Source organism: Brassica napus, chromosome A8, assembly GCF_020379485.1.
Source record: "Brassica napus cultivar Da-Ae chromosome A8, Da-Ae, whole genome shotgun sequence".
In the NCBI taxonomy this organism is placed as follows: domain Eukaryota; kingdom Viridiplantae; phylum Streptophyta; class Magnoliopsida; order Brassicales; family Brassicaceae; genus Brassica; species Brassica napus.
Genome location: NC_063441.1, coordinates 7,285,755 through 7,302,461, shown reverse-complemented (window position 1 = coordinate 7,302,461; position 16,707 = coordinate 7,285,755). Strand labels below are relative to the sequence as shown.

The 16,707-nt window shown below is 38.4% G+C and overlaps 3 protein-coding genes across 7 annotated transcripts; 2 read left to right on the top strand and 1 right to left on the bottom strand.

Annotated features, from left to right (window-relative positions):
- The first annotated feature begins 897 nt into the window (after positions 1–897).
- On the top strand, positions 898–3,324 carry LOC106418940 (protein SENSITIVE TO PROTON RHIZOTOXICITY 1). Of its 4 annotated transcripts, XM_048737376.1 has the most exons (4): positions 898–1,150; positions 1,423–1,481; positions 1,668–2,117; positions 2,228–3,324. In XM_048737376.1, the coding sequence occupies exon 4, from the start codon at positions 2,294–2,296 to the stop codon at positions 3,158–3,160; it is 867 nt and encodes a 288-aa protein (XP_048593333.1). In that variant the 5' UTR covers positions 898–1,150; positions 1,423–1,481; positions 1,668–2,117; positions 2,228–2,293; the 3' UTR covers positions 3,161–3,324. The 4 variants fall into 4 exon arrangements, with proteins under 4 accessions (XP_048593333.1, XP_013715129.2, XP_013715130.2 ...); XM_013859675.3 differs by having other exon boundaries at positions 1,668–3,324; XM_013859676.3 differs by having other exon boundaries at positions 912–1,150; positions 1,385–1,481; positions 1,668–3,324.
- A 3,976-nt stretch (positions 3,325–7,300) lies between these two features.
- On the top strand, positions 7,301–10,594 carry LOC106418957 (probable leucine-rich repeat receptor-like protein kinase At2g33170). Of its 2 annotated transcripts, none has more exons than XM_022689844.2 (2): positions 7,301–10,077; positions 10,201–10,594. In XM_022689844.2, exons 1-2 carry the CDS (start codon positions 7,503–7,505, stop codon positions 10,209–10,211), a joined length of 2,586 nt encoding a protein of 861 aa, XP_022545565.2. In that variant the 5' UTR covers positions 7,301–7,502; the 3' UTR covers positions 10,212–10,594. The 2 variants fall into 2 exon arrangements, with proteins under 2 accessions (XP_022545565.2, XP_013715144.2); XM_013859690.3 differs by having other exon boundaries at positions 7,335–10,077; positions 10,155–10,594.
- Positions 10,595–11,180: 586 nt separating this feature from the next.
- LOC106418898 (putative protease Do-like 12, mitochondrial) lies at positions 11,181–14,066 on the bottom strand. Its single transcript, XM_013859631.3, has 8 exons — positions 13,115–14,066; positions 12,795–13,046; positions 12,500–12,683; positions 12,152–12,411; positions 11,941–12,068; positions 11,737–11,862; positions 11,567–11,617; positions 11,181–11,490 (listed from the first exon to the last, which is right to left on the bottom strand). The coding sequence occupies exons 1-8, from the start codon at positions 13,416–13,418 to the stop codon at positions 11,278–11,280; spliced, it is 1,518 nt and encodes a 505-aa protein (XP_013715085.2). The 5' UTR covers positions 13,419–14,066; the 3' UTR covers positions 11,181–11,277.
- Between the last annotated feature and the right edge of the window lie 2,641 nt (positions 14,067–16,707).

Genomic DNA, 16,707 nt, shown 5'->3' with positions numbered 1-16,707 from the left:
GTCAAAGCCAGATCCAGATATTTTAATTTTTTAGTCTGGATATTCGGATCCGTAAGTTTTATTAATAAATATTTCAAAAATAATAATACTTATATATAAAAAGTAATTAATTTTGAATCCGGATATCCAAAGAGACCGAATCCGGATATTAAAATGTTGAATCCGTCAAAGCTGGATCCAGATATCTTAATTTTTTAGTCCGGATATCTGGATCTGTAAGTTTTGTTAATAAATATTTCAAAATAGTAATATCTATATATAAAAATTAATTTTAATTAATATATTTTCATTTTTATAATAGTATATATAAATTTTATGTAAATTTTGTAATATTATACATAGAAATAATTAAAAACGTTATATATAATTTATTTTAAAATTATTTTTCATATTTTATATACATTAATTTTATTTTATATTTATTTTAAGAATCCAAATCCGGATCCAAATATCCGCCGGATATTACAATTTTTAAAAGAATATATGACATCCGAATATCCGAAAACCCTAGATCCGGATAAAAATATTAAAATTATAGATCCGCTGGATAAGAATCTGGATACCTTAAAATTATCCGGATATCCGATCCGTCCCAGGTTTAATTGTTTTTACGTGAAACTTTTAAACGTATAATTTGTTTTTTAAAGTCAAAAGAAACAAAATTTAGCAAAAGTTCTATTGGCCAATATAAAAATGTATTGGGTGTTAATTAATGATTAATTTCAATTTCGAGTTGCCAAGTCAAAAATATGTAAAAGAAGCGCATGGAGAATGGAGATAGAGAAATAAATAAAAGTACTACTTATTACAGAGGAGATAGGACTAGTTGCAGATTGGACCCCACCACTCCTTGTCTATTTTTACTTTCCTATAAATCAACGGCTCCGGTTGTAATGTCACAGTGTTTGATGCGATAAAATGCATGGTAGCCGTCAGATGGGGCGGATGCTCATAAAAATGCATCTCAACGGCTGAGATGAATGCGTTGACTTTAGTAGGAGTAAATCACAAAGAGGAAGGAAGGAGATTTTCGCTGATAAAAAGACGAACCCCGCTCGAGCTCTGCTTCCCTCTTCCTCTCTATCTCTCTCTCTCGATCCTTCAAACGGCCATTGGAGGTCTCCAAGAACCATTTTAAGCTATACTTCTGGTGAATCTCTCTCTCTCTCTCTCTTTTTCAATTTCTTTACTTTCCGATTTGATTCGTGAAGCTTGTGCTTTGATCGTGTTTTGGGTTGAGAAAGCGTTATATGATTTGGGCTTTTTACTTATTGTCCGCGGCGAGTGATGATGATCCATTCGATAAAAGTTAGGATTTTTTTGTTTGTTTGACCGTGTATGTTTTTTTTTTGTTTTTTGTTTTTGTTTTCTTGTGGATGTTATGTTACGTTACGTTACGCGTAAGCTTATCATCGTTTGCAGATCTCGAGATTCGTGCGAGAAGATAACTTTCTAGGGAATTATTTGACTCTCTGCTTAAGGTAAAGTTTGGTTTCGATTCTCTCTTACAATTTCTTTTGTCTCTGTGTCCTAATTCTGATTCGGTTACAAGATTTGGTGTTACACCGATCCATTGGTTTGACTCTCTCCTAAGGTAGAATGGGGTGTTACTTCTCTGTAATATCTTTTGTCTCGTGGTCCTAAGTTGTTGATTTGATGATCCGTAGGGTGACCACAAGATCTTGAAGAAAAAATGGAACCAGAAGATGATCTGTGTCAGAACAACTGGGGAGGCTCATCTTCTTCTTCTTCTTCCAAAAGGCGCGAGCAGGTATGCTTCACGTCTCAGCACAAGTGGGAAGATGCTTCTATCTTGGATTACGAGATGGGTATGGAGGAAGAGCCTGCTTTCCAAGAAAACAGCAACAACAACAACGGTGGTCAAGTTAATGTTGATTTCCTCCAAGGCGTCAGGGCTCAAGCGTGGGACCCCAGGACGATGCTGAGCAACTTGTCTTTTATGGAAGAGAAGATTCACGAGCTGCAGGATCTTGTTCATCTGATGGTTGCACGAAACGGGCAGCTTCAAGGTCGTCAAGAACAGCTCGTTGCTCAGCAGCAGCAGCTCATAACCACCGATCTTACTTCCATAATCATACAGCTGATTTCAACTGCAGGTAGTCTTCTTCCATCTGTTAAGCATCATAATATGTCAACAGCGCCGGGTCCATTCACCGGTTCAGCCTTGTTCCCTTATCCAAGGGAGGCTAATAACCTTGCTTCGCAGACCCTAAACAACAACACTTGCGAGTTCGATTTGCCTAAGCCCATTGTTGTTGAAGAAGAACATGAAATGAAAGACGAAGATGATGTGGAGGAAGGAGAGAATCTTCTTCCCGGTTCTTACGAGATACTGCAGCTCGAGAAAGAGGAGATCCTCGCTCCCCATACTCACTTCTGCACCATTTGCGGCAAAGGTTTCAAGAGAGACGCCAACCTGAGGATGCACATGAGAGGGCACGGAGATGAGTACAAAACTCCGGCTGCTCTGGCTAAACCCAACAAAGAAGCCGTACCCGGGTCTGAGCCGATGCTCATCAAAAGATACTCCTGCCCTTTCCCTGGTTGCAAACGTAACAAGGATCACAAAAAGTTCCAGCCCTTGAAGACGATTCTATGCGTGAAGAACCACTATAAACGCACCCACTGCGACAAAAGCTTCACTTGCAGCCGCTGCCATACCAAGAAGTTCTCTGTCATTGCCGATCTCAAAACCCACGAGAAGCACTGCGGGAAAAACAAGTGGCTCTGTTCCTGTGGCACTACATTTTCGAGGAAAGACAAGCTGTTTGGTCACATTGCTCTGTTCCAAGGACACACGCCTGCCATCCCACTTGAAGAGACCAAACCTTCTGCGCAGAAAGGGAGCTCTGCTTGCGAGAACAGCAACAACAACAACACAGGAATGGTTGGTTTCAATCTTGGCTCTGCAACAAATGCTATTGAAGAAGTCGCACAGCCTGGATTCATGGATGGGAAGATACGTTTCGAGGACTCCTTCTCGCCGCTGAGCTTTGACACATGTAATTTTGGAGGGTTCCATGAGTTCCCACGACCCATGTTTGATGATTCAGAGAGTTCATTTCAAATGCTTATTTCAAGTGCCTGTGGTTTCTCTCCCAGGAACGGTGGTGAGTCTGTTTCAAATACTAGTCTCTAAATCATCTGCATCATATGATAAGCTATCTAAGTTGTTCTTAGCCTTTTAGCCTCTAGGCAGCTCCTTTTCTGTCTGTAATTTGTTTTTTTCTAGAATAATATCAGGAGAGCAAAAAGTGGATTTCCTTTTCTTATGTCATGTAATAATATAAGAAAGTTTAGATTCTTTTTTTCCTCCCCTTACCGTTAACGGTTCACGTTGGTGGAACCAACTGTTTACAAACAATTTTTAGAAAACTAACTCTTTGATTTTTATGGAATATACCAACAAATTTGATATAGCCTAGAGGTGTTACACCGTTAAACTAAAAGTACGCAACTACATTGACGATACTCCACGAACTAACGAACTAGATTTAAGTGAGGAAAAACTTGCGATCAGTTCTTGAGCATGATTGTGTTGATCTCCAACGAGTTCTACTTTTGAATGGTAAAAAGAAAGCTTCAGTTTTTGAATATCATCTATGCAAGGTTGAGAAAAAACTTGACAGTATTTCTCTTAATCATTGCTTGTAGAACTCTCCACCAGCTCATTCCTCTTGAATCTGTACCCTCACATTTCGATGATAAATTTTTTCTTACGAAATCGGTAAAAATGTCTTCCAAGAGAAGCATAATAATCTAGATGAAGGGAGAACATTTTCAGCGCAAGAACTTGATAGTTTCTTCTCAGCATATTTCGTAAGAGCATATGGTCTTCCTAAGGTTCTTACAGCGACATAGTAAACATGTTCTCTCACAAGTTTCCTCGCTGTTTTTCTTCCATACATGCTGAATCCCAGAAAGTCATCACCAGTTGTTATGATCTTGATACTCAAACTTCTGTGATAAGCATAAGAATGTAAATGGGATACTTTATATTGAATGAAAAGAGGTTTACAAAGAAAAACACACTCAAGAGACTCTTTCCTTGCTTACAATGATCCAAATGACATCTTCACCTTTACAAAGTTATTATGCTTAGGTCATCCACACTCTCACCGTGAGTATAAACCTCATGTGCTAATGTCTCTGAATCAGCACAACAATTATTTCTTATCTCCCTTTAGAACCTGCTTATAACCTTGCCCCTCAGACCTTCACATACCCTGTCCCCCTGGGCTTCCTTAGACACTCTTTGTGAGCCTTCCTGCGAGAGTACTTGCAAAGGACAGGAAGGTAACATGATTCAGTTGTATCAATACCCCGATCAACGAAATAGACCTTATCCTCAAGATCTAAGGAAGGAAACTGTTTGCTAATTGTAATCTTCCACTCCCAAGTATAGTCATGGGCTGATATCACTTTCCACTTAATCAGTACCTATGCTTGCTTAATAGCTGCGTTGATCCTTGAGCCTTTTACACTTGTTTAGTAGCTGCCTTGATCCTTGAACCCCTAATAAGCCTATGACTCAGCAACAATCAGCCGAGAGATCTGAAGTAATAGGGATACCTTCGGAGAATCTCCTACAAATTTCTATAGCTGAGAGGCATGGAATCTGTTGTCACCTCTAGAGGTAACTTAAATCTATAAGCGACTGTCCCACTCTAGCTTCCACTTCAAACGACCCATAGAACCTAGCCGCCAATTTCTCATTCATGCATGGGCAATATGGTTTGATTTTCAAGTAGATCAAATCACCTACCTCAAACATAACCTCACATCTCTTTCCATCAGCTTTTCTTTCATAGCCTATTAAGCTTTATGAAAGTGCTCACGTAGTAAGGCTAAAGCTGCAACTCTACATTGGATGTAGACCCATTTTTGTACTTCGACAAGGATGATAGATTTCTTCTATGCAATGCTTTGAAGGGAGTCATTGCGATGATTATGGAAAGAAGAGTTGTAGCTCAATTCAGTGTAAGCTAAGTACTCATACCAAGTTCGGGCTTGTCACTAGAGAAACATCTCAAATATGTTTCCATTTTTTGGTTGGTCACCTAAGTTTTTTCATCGGACTGAGGGTGGTAGGCTGTACTAAGACACAGTTTGGTATCAGACAGACGAAATAAGTCCTTCCAAACAAGCTAGTGAAGACCTTATTACGATGACACGATGGTGCGAGAAGAGTTTTATTACTTCCTGAATGAAGACAACCGTGACTTCAATATCTGTGAAAAGATGACCCGCCATGATATTCTCAAATTACCCTAAAACAAACTTTCTCAAATAACAGATTGATTGCAGTACTTAGGGATGGAATCCACAAAGATTCAATTTTTCACACAATAGACTTTGATTTCAGATTAAGATAGGTCAAAAATATATAAGACAGTAAATAAAAGAATTGTAAACCGATCAGATAGAAGATAGATCTAGGAATATCAAATAGGTAATCAAAATTCAGATAAATAGTTGTTAAGGATTTTACTAGGCACAATTCTAGAACTCAAATTCAACAAGCAAGTAATCCAGCTCTCGCATGCAATTACTAATCAGATGTCTAAATACTGTGATTCCAATTATTGTATGTGAATTTAGGAAGAGTGTTGATCGATACTTCTTTTAAACAAACTTTAAGATCCAACTCGATTTTTGTTCACTAAGTTATCTAAACCAACTCTCGTATGTGCTTAACAACTTCGCTCAACATGATTCTTTTAGGTATCAGTCACACTCTTGCTATTCCAATTCTCATATGATCAGGTTTCTAGATAATAAGTCACACTCTCCTGCTATTCCATCACTATAGAAACAAGTAATAAGATTAATCTTGGTGAAGGAAACCATAGATTTACCCTAGCAGTTGTATCAGTCACAAGTTCATAAAAACCCTAGATAATTCCTAAATCTATCAGGGATCTACTCAGACATGATACATGTAACAAAAATAATAGAATAAATGATGTGATAGAAATCAATAAAAAAAAACTAAATGAGTTTCAAATTTTTATATACTTTATTATATTTTTATAAACTAAATGAGTTCCAAATCAATAAACATATACTTTATATACTTTATTATATTTTTCTCTAAACATGTATTATTAATTTCATAATCCATACAAAAGTCATTTCACCCACTATAAATAAACTATAACAATCGTTACTCCATGAAGTTACTCCATAACACATTTCCTATGTATTTGACACTGAAACATTAGAATTACTTTTTTCAATATTTATAAAACTCTATTATTGTCGTTGGGAAACCTCTCCAAGTTAAATTTTTTAGGACTCTTTCCCTTTTAATAGTATTAATTTGTAAGTATATAAATTCTATTTTAAAAATCCAGGTACCCATTTGGTTTCAGTTTTTTTATCCCAAGCATGTATGATCTCCTCGGTTATTTATGAAATTCAATCTAATTTTAGTTTAGTTTTTTTTTTCAATTTGTTACGGTTGATTCACAGTTCCGGATAAATATACTCATACTTATATACTATCTTATAAAAGTTGTTTAAAACCAATTATTTAATTTTGAAAACAAACCAAAAGCACGAATCAAAATCTAGTTATATTTTATAAGTTAAAGGAAAAAGCAATACCTGTATTTAGTAAAAAGAAAACTTTGATTAAGACATTGATTTGTAAACTTCTCAGTACTTTAAAATTTGGCTGTTTACCGTTTTTAGTATATGATGATGTAACTACTGTAAATACAAGTTTTCAGTGATTAATCAAATAAAATTTTAATCTCAAGTGAAGTAGGCGAACAAAACGCCTACGTGTCTAAGATCTTTTTTTTTTCAATCTAGATGCTAAACTGTCTAAGACCTAGGCTACTAAGACCATCAAGATATCGTTTAAACCATCTAAACTTTGTCTACATCCTTTCCAAAAAAAAAAAATTTGTCTACACCGTTAAGTTTGCTTTTCCTGTCCGTTTAGCGTTGAAACATTCTATCTCAGTAACCTAAATACTAAATAGGATAGCATCAATTTAAAATTAACTCGCCACGAGTAAATAGTACACCAAAAATTAGTTTTGACGCGTCACATTGAAACCCAAAAACAACTAGAGAAATAGCCTATTACAGTCGATATATCATACGGTTAGAACTTGAAGCACTTGCTTAAATTTTTTCACTAGAGGATCAAATGATTAGAGTTGTCCACGTTCCCTGTAGAAAATAATAAATAAACTGAAATGGTCAACAAATGAGAACCAAACAGTGATAGGAGCTGTGGTGGTGGCAGAACACGAGAACAAAAAGACTTGTTAAAAGTCTTTTGTATCATAAAATACACATCAGTCAACGTCCTTCAAGTCTTCAACCCAATCAACACGCCACTGTAACAGTTTCCACACCATTTTCCCCATTCTCATCGACTTTTCTCAGTGTTCTGTTAATCTTTTCATCAACCTTTTCTATCTTTTTCCCGAAAAAGAATAGGATCACTGGCGTCAAAAAAAAAGATGAAGAAGATACAAGTTCCTCCAGAAACAGGCAAGTCCATGTTCTGTCTCTTCTTCTTCTCCATCTTCCTGTCTTGTTTCCATGTATGTTTCCCGGATCTTTCTTCAACCCAGACAAACACAATGATCGAACTCTCTAGATTCCTTAATATCCCAGACTGGAATCTTCCTGGTTCTGAGAGGAATCCATGTTCATGGGAAGGTGTTGATTGCAGCCGACCAGACAGTAGCTCTGTGATAAGCTTGTCTCTCTCCGGCTTCGATCTCTCCAATTCTTCATTTCTACCACTTGTTTGCCAAATCCAGACACTGGAGTCTCTTGATGTCTCTAACAACAGCTTGAGCTCAATCCCGGACGGATTCATGACAAACTGCGGAACACTAGTTGGGTTGAAGCAGCTGAACTTCAGCGGGAACCAAGTTTCTTCTTTTCCTGGTTTCCGCAACTTCTCCAAATTAGAGGTTCTTGATATCTCTCACAATAGGTTGAGTGGGAACATCGGAGACTATGGTTTTGACGCTTTGGTTCAGTTGAAAAATCTGTCCCTCAACTTCAACAAGCTAGCTGGTTCAGTTCCGACCGATTTGGCCAAAAGTCTGGTGAATCTCGAGGTCTCGGATAACTTATTGAGCGGTAGTATCCCCGAGGGCATCGAAGAGTATCAAGAGCTAAGGTTGATTGATCTCAGTGATAATCAGCTTAATGGGTCACTCCCTAGCTCGTTGGGAAACCTCTCCAAGTTAGAAACTCTGCTTCTTTCCAACAACAATCTTAAAGGGGCAATCCCAGAGTCACTTTCAAGAATCCAAACCTTGAGCAGATTCGCAGCCAACCGTAATGGATTCACCGGAGCAATTCCATCAGGGATCACTAAACACGTCGAGAACTTAGACCTCAGTTTCAACCTTGTAAACGGGTCCATTCCAGATGATCTTCTGTCGCAGCCTAAACTCGTCTCTGTGGATTTGTCATCGAATCTGTTAGTTGGATGGTTACCGCAAAGAATTTCGCATAGCCTAGTTAGGCTGAGGCTAGGAAGCAATAAGCTAACAGGGTCAGTGTCTTCAGGTGCATTTGAATGGCTGCAGAACCTGACCTATCTGGAGATGGACAACAACGGATTAACTGGCCACATACCTCCTGCATTTGGAAACCTTGTGAGTTTGAATCTCCTTAACTTGGAAATGAACCAGTTCACAGGGATCTTACCTCCTTCGCTTGGAAACATCACCTCGCTTCAAGTGTTGAAACTTCAGCAGAACAAGCTCACCGGAGAAATCCCAGATGAGATGGGATCGTTAAGCAAACTCTTGATTCTTGACCTCAGCTGGAATTCTCTGAGTGGATCTATACCGTCTTCTCTTTCGAACCTAATGAAGCTTACCAACATGAAGTTACAAGGGAATAAGCTAAGTGGTGCTATACCTGACAGCATTGGAGATCTGAGTAGTCTCTTAGAACTCCAGCTCGGTCAAAACCAGCTTAGAGGGAGGATTCCAATAATGCCGCCAAAGCTGCAGATCTCCTTAAATCTCAGCACTAACATGTTCCAAGGACCAATCCCTTCTACATTGTCTCAACTCGGCCTCTTGGAAGTTCTTGATCTTTCAAATAACAAATTCTCAGGGGAGATCCCTGGTTTTCTGGCCAGCCTAATATCCCTTAGACAGCTGGTACTATCCAACAACCAGCTTATTGGAAATATTCCAAAGTTCACCCATAATGTTTCAATCAGTGTCACTGGAAACCCCGCGATCACCACGGGTGACCATGGAGTCGTTATCCCAGGCAGGCCATCAGGGAAGAAGAGCCAACTAGTTCTGATCGTCACCCTTGTCGCCGTAGGAGTAACTGCTCTTGTGGCAGTTATTATTATTCTGAAACTTTATAGGCGCTTCAAAGGAGTTAACAACATGCAAGTCGACCTCGACGAGGAAGAAGGATCAACTGTGCTTCCCGAGGTCATTCATGGCAAGCTCCTCACTTCAAACTCTCTACACAAATCAAACATCAACTTCGCCAAAGCTGTGGAGGCCGTTGCTCATCCAGAGAATGCTCTGTTCCAGACAATGTTCTGGAGTTACTACAGAGTACTCATGCCCTCTGGTTCGAGTTACTTCATCAAAAAGCTCAACACAAGAGAAAGGCTTTTCCAGCAAGCCAGCAGCGAGCAACTAGAGCTAGACCTAGAGATGTTGGGCAAGCTGCATCACTCAAACGTAATGGTTCCACTGGCTTATGTCCTCTATTCACAAGGAGTCTTGCTCTTCTACGAATTTGCTCACACTCACTCCCTTCACGATGTTCTGCACAACCATCCCAGCGATGTGGTTGATTGGACGAGCAGGTACAGTATAGCAGTTGGCATAGCTCAGGGAATCTGCTACCTGCATGGATCCAGCTCCAACGCTCGTGATCCAGTCCTTGTACCAGATCTCTCTAGTAAAAAAATAATGCTCAAGTCGCTCACTGAGCCGCTAGTAGCGGACATTGAACTGTTCAAGGTAATCGACCCTTCCAGAAGCAATAGCAGCCTCTCGGCTGTTGCAGGCACCATCGGCTACATTCCACCAGGTGAGCCATATAAAAAGCTTTGTCTGAGAGAAACAAATGAGCTCTCTTATTAACTTTTTGATCTTCTTAATCATCAGAGTATGCTTACACGATGAGGGTGACAATGGCTGGGAATGTCTACAGCTTTGGGGTGATTCTTCTGGAGTTATTAACGGGAAAGCCAGCGGTCAGCGAAGGACGAGAGTTGTCCAAGTGGGTGCAGAGCCAACAAGAGCAGCGCAACAACATTCTTGACCTAAGAGTGAGCAAATCATCACCTGTAGCAACAAAGCAGATGATCCGTGCCCTCAGCATTGCACTTGCCTGCATAAACATCTCTCCTGGGGCAAGGCCAAAGATGAAGACTGTCCTACGGATGCTCACAAGACTCTAAATAAAAGTATTGGCTGACCTGTAAATTTTGCTTGTTGCTTGCTTTGTATTTATAAGCAGCATACGAAGGTATTATCTGCATCTCCATATTTGAGATGCTCAGGAAACAAGAAGGATCCAATGCATTCAAATTTTTAGTTTAAAATGAATATCAAATACCAGATGGTTAAATATGAACGAAATTTAAATATGGATACTTTTATGGAAAAGGCAGCAACAAAATCATGTGGGAAGGAAGGCCTTTTAATGTTGCAGGAGATATAGCTCAAACAAACAACTGATTATGTTCAACGTTAACTCTTAAAAAGTCGATTCTATCAAGAAGATGATTGGTCCGAGTTGCATAGGGGATTTGTTTTTACATTTTGTAATCATTTTATTAGTTTTGCTTTTGCTTAAAGGTTTGGTACTGGAGTGATGTGAAATGAGTCAAACAGATTTGATAACTGTTATATATACGCACAAGTTGTATCCTTGGCTACAGTCATATTTTGCAACATAAAAAAAGAAAAAGAAATGTAATCTTACGCTTACAAGACAAAATTACTATTTAAGCCTGTCGCCTATCTAACATGTGTGTGCTGGAACTTGTTTGCTTTGTATTTTAGTTTTACTAATTTGAATCCTAACAATTTTGTAAATTTGATCATCATCGGACAAGCCGTAACCAATCCTCTAGCATCTTTGAACGTGCATGGGATAAAGCAGAAAAGGAAGACTACAACTCCAAACAGGAAGGTCAATACTCAATATTATTATCTTTGAAAGTCGAGGAGGACATACAAGTAGAAAGCAGCAAAATTTCAAACCTAGTATCTTTGAGCACAACTAGTTACTGGACCCAGTTAGATCATTAGATATGGCAGATGTTATGTTATGACGTTTCAAGATAATAGAGTCTGCCTTTTTAGCAGATTCATAATTGAGGACTAAAACCTTGTCATCTTCTAAATCAATGCTCAAATTTTGAGTGCCATTTTCTTCTATGAGCTCAAATAGATGCCTTAGATTCTTTACCTTTACTTTGTTCACTTTCTCCACCTGCAAAAAAAAAAAACATTGTTAGATTTTATCAAAAACACTACACAATGCCTTGAGAGTATCAAGAATTAGCAACCTGCAAATCTTTGAAACTTTCGTATCCTTGGTTGATGTCATCTTCCAGTATCTAAGTTATGAATAAAAGACATAATGTTTGTTAAAACTCGACATAATGTGTGTTAATACTAGTTAGCAAATAATATAACATTATCATTCTTTCTATCAAACTCAAAATTCAAAACAAACCTCAGAGATAATGACATGCTGCTCTTCAGATTCGCTCAAATTGTGATTTGGAACAAAAACAAAACCACCGAATATGTAATAACTTGGACGTTTATAATACTGTTGCACTCTAACATGTGGTTTCACCTGCAGTGAAGAAAGTACCTCAAAACAACATGTAAACCAAAGAACCAATTACTAGTTTTAGAAAGAGACTTGTCTTACGGGCTTTAGATTGATGTTGTACTCATGTTCTTTTCCCCTTCGCAAAACTTTGATCATGCTAGTCTCGCCTGGTTTCTTCATTGAAATCAAATAATTAAAACTTATTCGCTCACTTTCCCAAAAGGGAACTGCATCAAACATAAACTCACTTGATAAGTAAACAAACATTAAACAGAATATACACAAAAAAAAAAGAATTTGATATAATGACCTGTCGCATCATTTGCTATTGGAACACCATCAATGGCAAGAATGATGTCATTCTTTTTCAAAATTCCGTAGGCACCCGACCACAAGTTTATTTTGTTTATAAGAATTCCTGTCATTTCAGAGCTCATTTTGAAATGATTACGGATTTGAGCATTTTTAATAGACTGGTATGATAGACCCAATGAGCAGAAAACAGCCTGTTGATCGCTTTCTTCATCACCAGTTATGAAACGCTTAACAATTGGCGTTGGGATAAGAGAACTGCACATCGAAACCGTCATGGTAACAATAAATCAAAAGTTAAAGGTTGCCTCCATCAAACATCGTAACATTGTCTAGTTTAACGTACCTTTGTATCTGCGAACCTTCATATGCTACACCAACGACTTTATTCTCCAAGATTACTGGGCCACCACTGTTTCCATTTTTTATGGTTGCATCTATTTGTATTCTCAGTAGTTCGGTGTCACTATGAAGGTACTTTTTGGTTTCAAAGCTACTTACAAGACCTTTTGTAATCCAAATTCTGTTACCTGCATTTGAGCAAATAATATATAGTTTGTAACCCAAGCATAATAACTAATTAGTAAATGTGAATATGATGTTATTGAATAGTATGAAACTTGTCAAGAAAGGAATCCCACCAGAATAACCAAGAACGAAAACAGCTTTCTTAAGAGGCGGTATGCCTCCGAGCTCCAAAGGATTCATACCCTTCCAGAACTCTTGACTATCGATCTCCAAGATGGCCAAATCACATTCATGTGCAATCTTTTGAACTTTTGCTTTATATTTGATTGTAGAACCACGCTTTTTGACATGCACAGATGTGTGTTCATTCAGTACTTCCACCACATGAGCGTTTGTAAGAATTCTTTTTCCCGAGATTGCAAATCCTACATAAAGTAAACCTATAAGAAAAAGATAATAATCTTGATGATGAATAGAGTTTCCAAGTAAATACCAGTGCCGTAGCATCGTTCGGTATGAGTCTCCCAAGGTCGAGTTCTGCTATAGTCTCTAGAGGCAAAGAAGACCTTCACTACTGAGTTCTTCAACAAACCAACCGGACAAGTTTCTTTTGTTTTCATTCTTCCGTTTTGTTTTTTCTTCACCGTGCTCCTATCATTGTTCCCAACATTCAAGATAGCAAACAAGTTTCTGACAACTCGGCCGGCCATTGTTACCGGATTGCTTCGGACATTATAGGAATGTGGAGAAGAGAGGAAACCGCGGGGAACAAGAGCTCTCAAGTTACGGACCAGCATATTGAGCTTGCTTAGTTTGAACTTACGACTTTTTTTTTCTGGTTTTTATTAGTTATGTTCCATGAGGCACTTTTCTGTTTTTAAGTAGGACTCCCAAAACTTAAGATGTATTTACATTTTTCAGTTTTCTTTTTCCATTCTTATGTGATTTTTATTTCTATACACGACTGCCTTTTACCTAACAAGATATCGAAATGTAAGCTTTCTTTATTATTTTCCCAGCTTCCTCTTATTTTATTGTTAACTTTCCAGTTATAAAATAACTCTATTTCATGTAACAGAAGATTCACTTAAAACTTTAGGGAAAACGATCTATTTCCCCACGAGTAGTATCATATAGCACCAAATATTTCCGGAACTATTGCCTCGTTCCATTTGTCCCCGAGTAAAAAATTCGAATCCTATTTCCATACCAACTAGAATTAAAAATCTATATATCTCCGATTATAAAGTTCGAATCTTAATTCCACATATGGCTGGTTAAACATTGAGTTACTGTTTGTAGGTGAATTAGTTAACCATAATAAGCCAGATTAAACCAATGTCTGGTCAAATTACGTTAATAATTATTAACCGAAATTAGATCCGACTAAGACCCGATTACTTTAATAAACCCGACCAAAATCTTGGGTGAAAGTCCAAACCCGATAACCCCCCCCCCCCCAAATCCCTTTCTTTATCAAACGTAACCCTAGAAAGAGAAAGAGAAGATTTTCCATGGCTAATGAAGTGAACGGTGAGGAATTTGATGAAGAAACATATGAGAGAGAAGAAAACGAGATCGAGCAGGTATTGGAAAACTTCGTCGACGAGCCATTGGTTTACAAAGGCAAAGTGTCCCTCCAGTGAGGATGAGGATGAGGATGAGGAAGATGAACCTCGTAGGAAGGCGAAGGCAAAGGTCCCTGTGAAACACGGTGCTGGAGTACTTTACAAAGGGCAACGTTTCTTGAATGGTGTGGCTTTCAAAGACTATGTGCTCGATTATGCTCTGAATACATGCCATAATATCAAGCAGTACCGGTATGATAAGGATAAGATTGGGTTCATATGTGTTGGTGGTGAAGGATGTGAATGGAAAGTGTATGCGTCCACTCTTCCTAAGGATAACATTTGGAAAATTAGAGTCTTCAGAGAGGAGCATTCATGTATTCCAAATGGTGAATGTGAGATGTTAAAAGTTCCTCAAATTGCAAGGCTTTTTGTTGATAAGATTAGAGAGGAACCAGAATACTACATGCCCATGAAGATTGAAGAATTGGTTCATGAAAAATGGGGGTTTACGGTATCTAGGCCTCAGTGTCAGGCTGCAAGAAACAAGGCACTAAAGTGGATTGAGTTCGAGAATGATCATATGTTTGCCCGGCTAAGAGATTATGCTGCTGAGTTGGTCCATTCAAACCCGGATTCGATTGTGGAGATTGAGACTGTGACTAACACAACTGGTCAGGAAGAGTTCAACAGGATATTTATTTGCTTTGATAACATCAGAAGGACATGGAAACAATCATGTAGGCAACTGATAGGAGTCGATGGATGCTTCTTAAAGCTCAAAGTCAAGGGACAGCTTCTTGTTGCATTAGGAAGAGACGCAGATAATGCTATATATCCAATAGCATGGGGGGCTGTTCAAGTCGAAAACACAGAAAACTGGTTATGGTTTGTGAGAAAGATCAAACATGACTTGGGATTGAATCAGGGGCTTGGTTACATACTGGTGTCAGATCGACAAAAGGTATGTGGTTAGTCTTTATGTGCTTTTGGCTGTATGTTAAGGATGAGTTTTGATGTTTCTGGTTTTTTTTTGAGGGATTGATAAGTGCTGTTCAGACTGAGTTACCACATATTGAACATAAAATGTGTGTACGCCATATCTATGGTAATCTGAAAAAGAATCATGCTAGTAGAAAGGAGATGAAGTCATTGATATGGCATTTGGCATGAAGCTACAATGAGGCTGAGTTCGAACAACGTTTAGATAGGATTTTATGCTATGATGCTGGTGTGTATGATGATGTTCAGAAGAGTAAGCCTATGACATGGTGTAGAGCCTTCTACAAGCTGGGTAACTACTGTGAAGATGTAGAAAATAATTCTACAGAGTCTTTCAACAACACAATTTCTAAGGCTAAGGAGTTTGCTTTTGTGCCAATGCTATAGGGCATTCGTATATTGGCAATGGCTCGTATTGCAAAGATATCAGTCATCTCTCTTGCCCACAAAGGTATGTTACTCATTTTCTAATCTTGTATATCATTTGATCCATGTTTCTTGATCATTTTTTGTTTGTATCTCAGGTATATGTACAGCATATGTTACAGACTTTCTTAAGGCTGAGCATAAAAATGCATCATTGTGCAAGGTTACTAGAAGTACAAATGGGATGTATGAAGTAAAGTTGAGTTCATGCACTTACCGTGTTAGCTTGGAGAGGAGGACTTGCACATGCATGAAGTTCGAAATCTGTGGCATCCCTTGTGAGCATGCTTATGGAGTGCTGCTGCAGAAGAAATTAGCCCCTGAAAATTATGTGTGTCAGTGGTTCACATCTACATGGCGAAGAAACTACAGAGATGGTCTTGTCCCTGTGCGAGGTGCTGAGTTCTGGCCTAAAACGTCTGCTCCTGATGTTCATATTCCTCCTGCACCGCCTCAACCTGGTCGAAAGAAGATTACCAAAGCAGATAAGAAAAGGAAGAAAGGAGTCAATGAATCACCGACAAAGAAAGCCCCAAAGAACAAGAAACATATTATGCATTATGGGATTTGTGGAGAACCGAACCACAACTCAAGGTTTCACACAAAGCAACAGGTTTGTTCTGTTTTTGATTCTCGATATTTAGAACAGTAGTGATGTTAGTTGTTGTCAGGTTTGTGGGATTTGTGGAGAATTGAAATCACCTTTTTAAGTTAACTAATGTGACTTATATTTTTGCAGGCTTCTCAAGGTCCTCCTCGGATTCCTTCTCAAGTTGCTTCACCAGCTGCATCTCAACAAGTTGCTTCACCTGCTTCTTCAGCAGCATCTGGTTGTCATGTTTTGCACGGCTATGAAGACATGTGCTGATGGTCTTTAGCATTTGGATTTTAGTTCGATTTTATGTCTCGGAATGCAGTTGTTATCTTTTTTTCTAGACTACTGTCGGCTTTTGGTGTCTATTTTAACATTTCTTTTGTTCAAACCAATGACATTTATCCTCCTTTTTATGTCTAATGCCTCTTTTTTGAATAGAATGTCTTAAAACCAAATCATTTAACATTGAAAAGCATGTCATTTAGCATTGAAAAG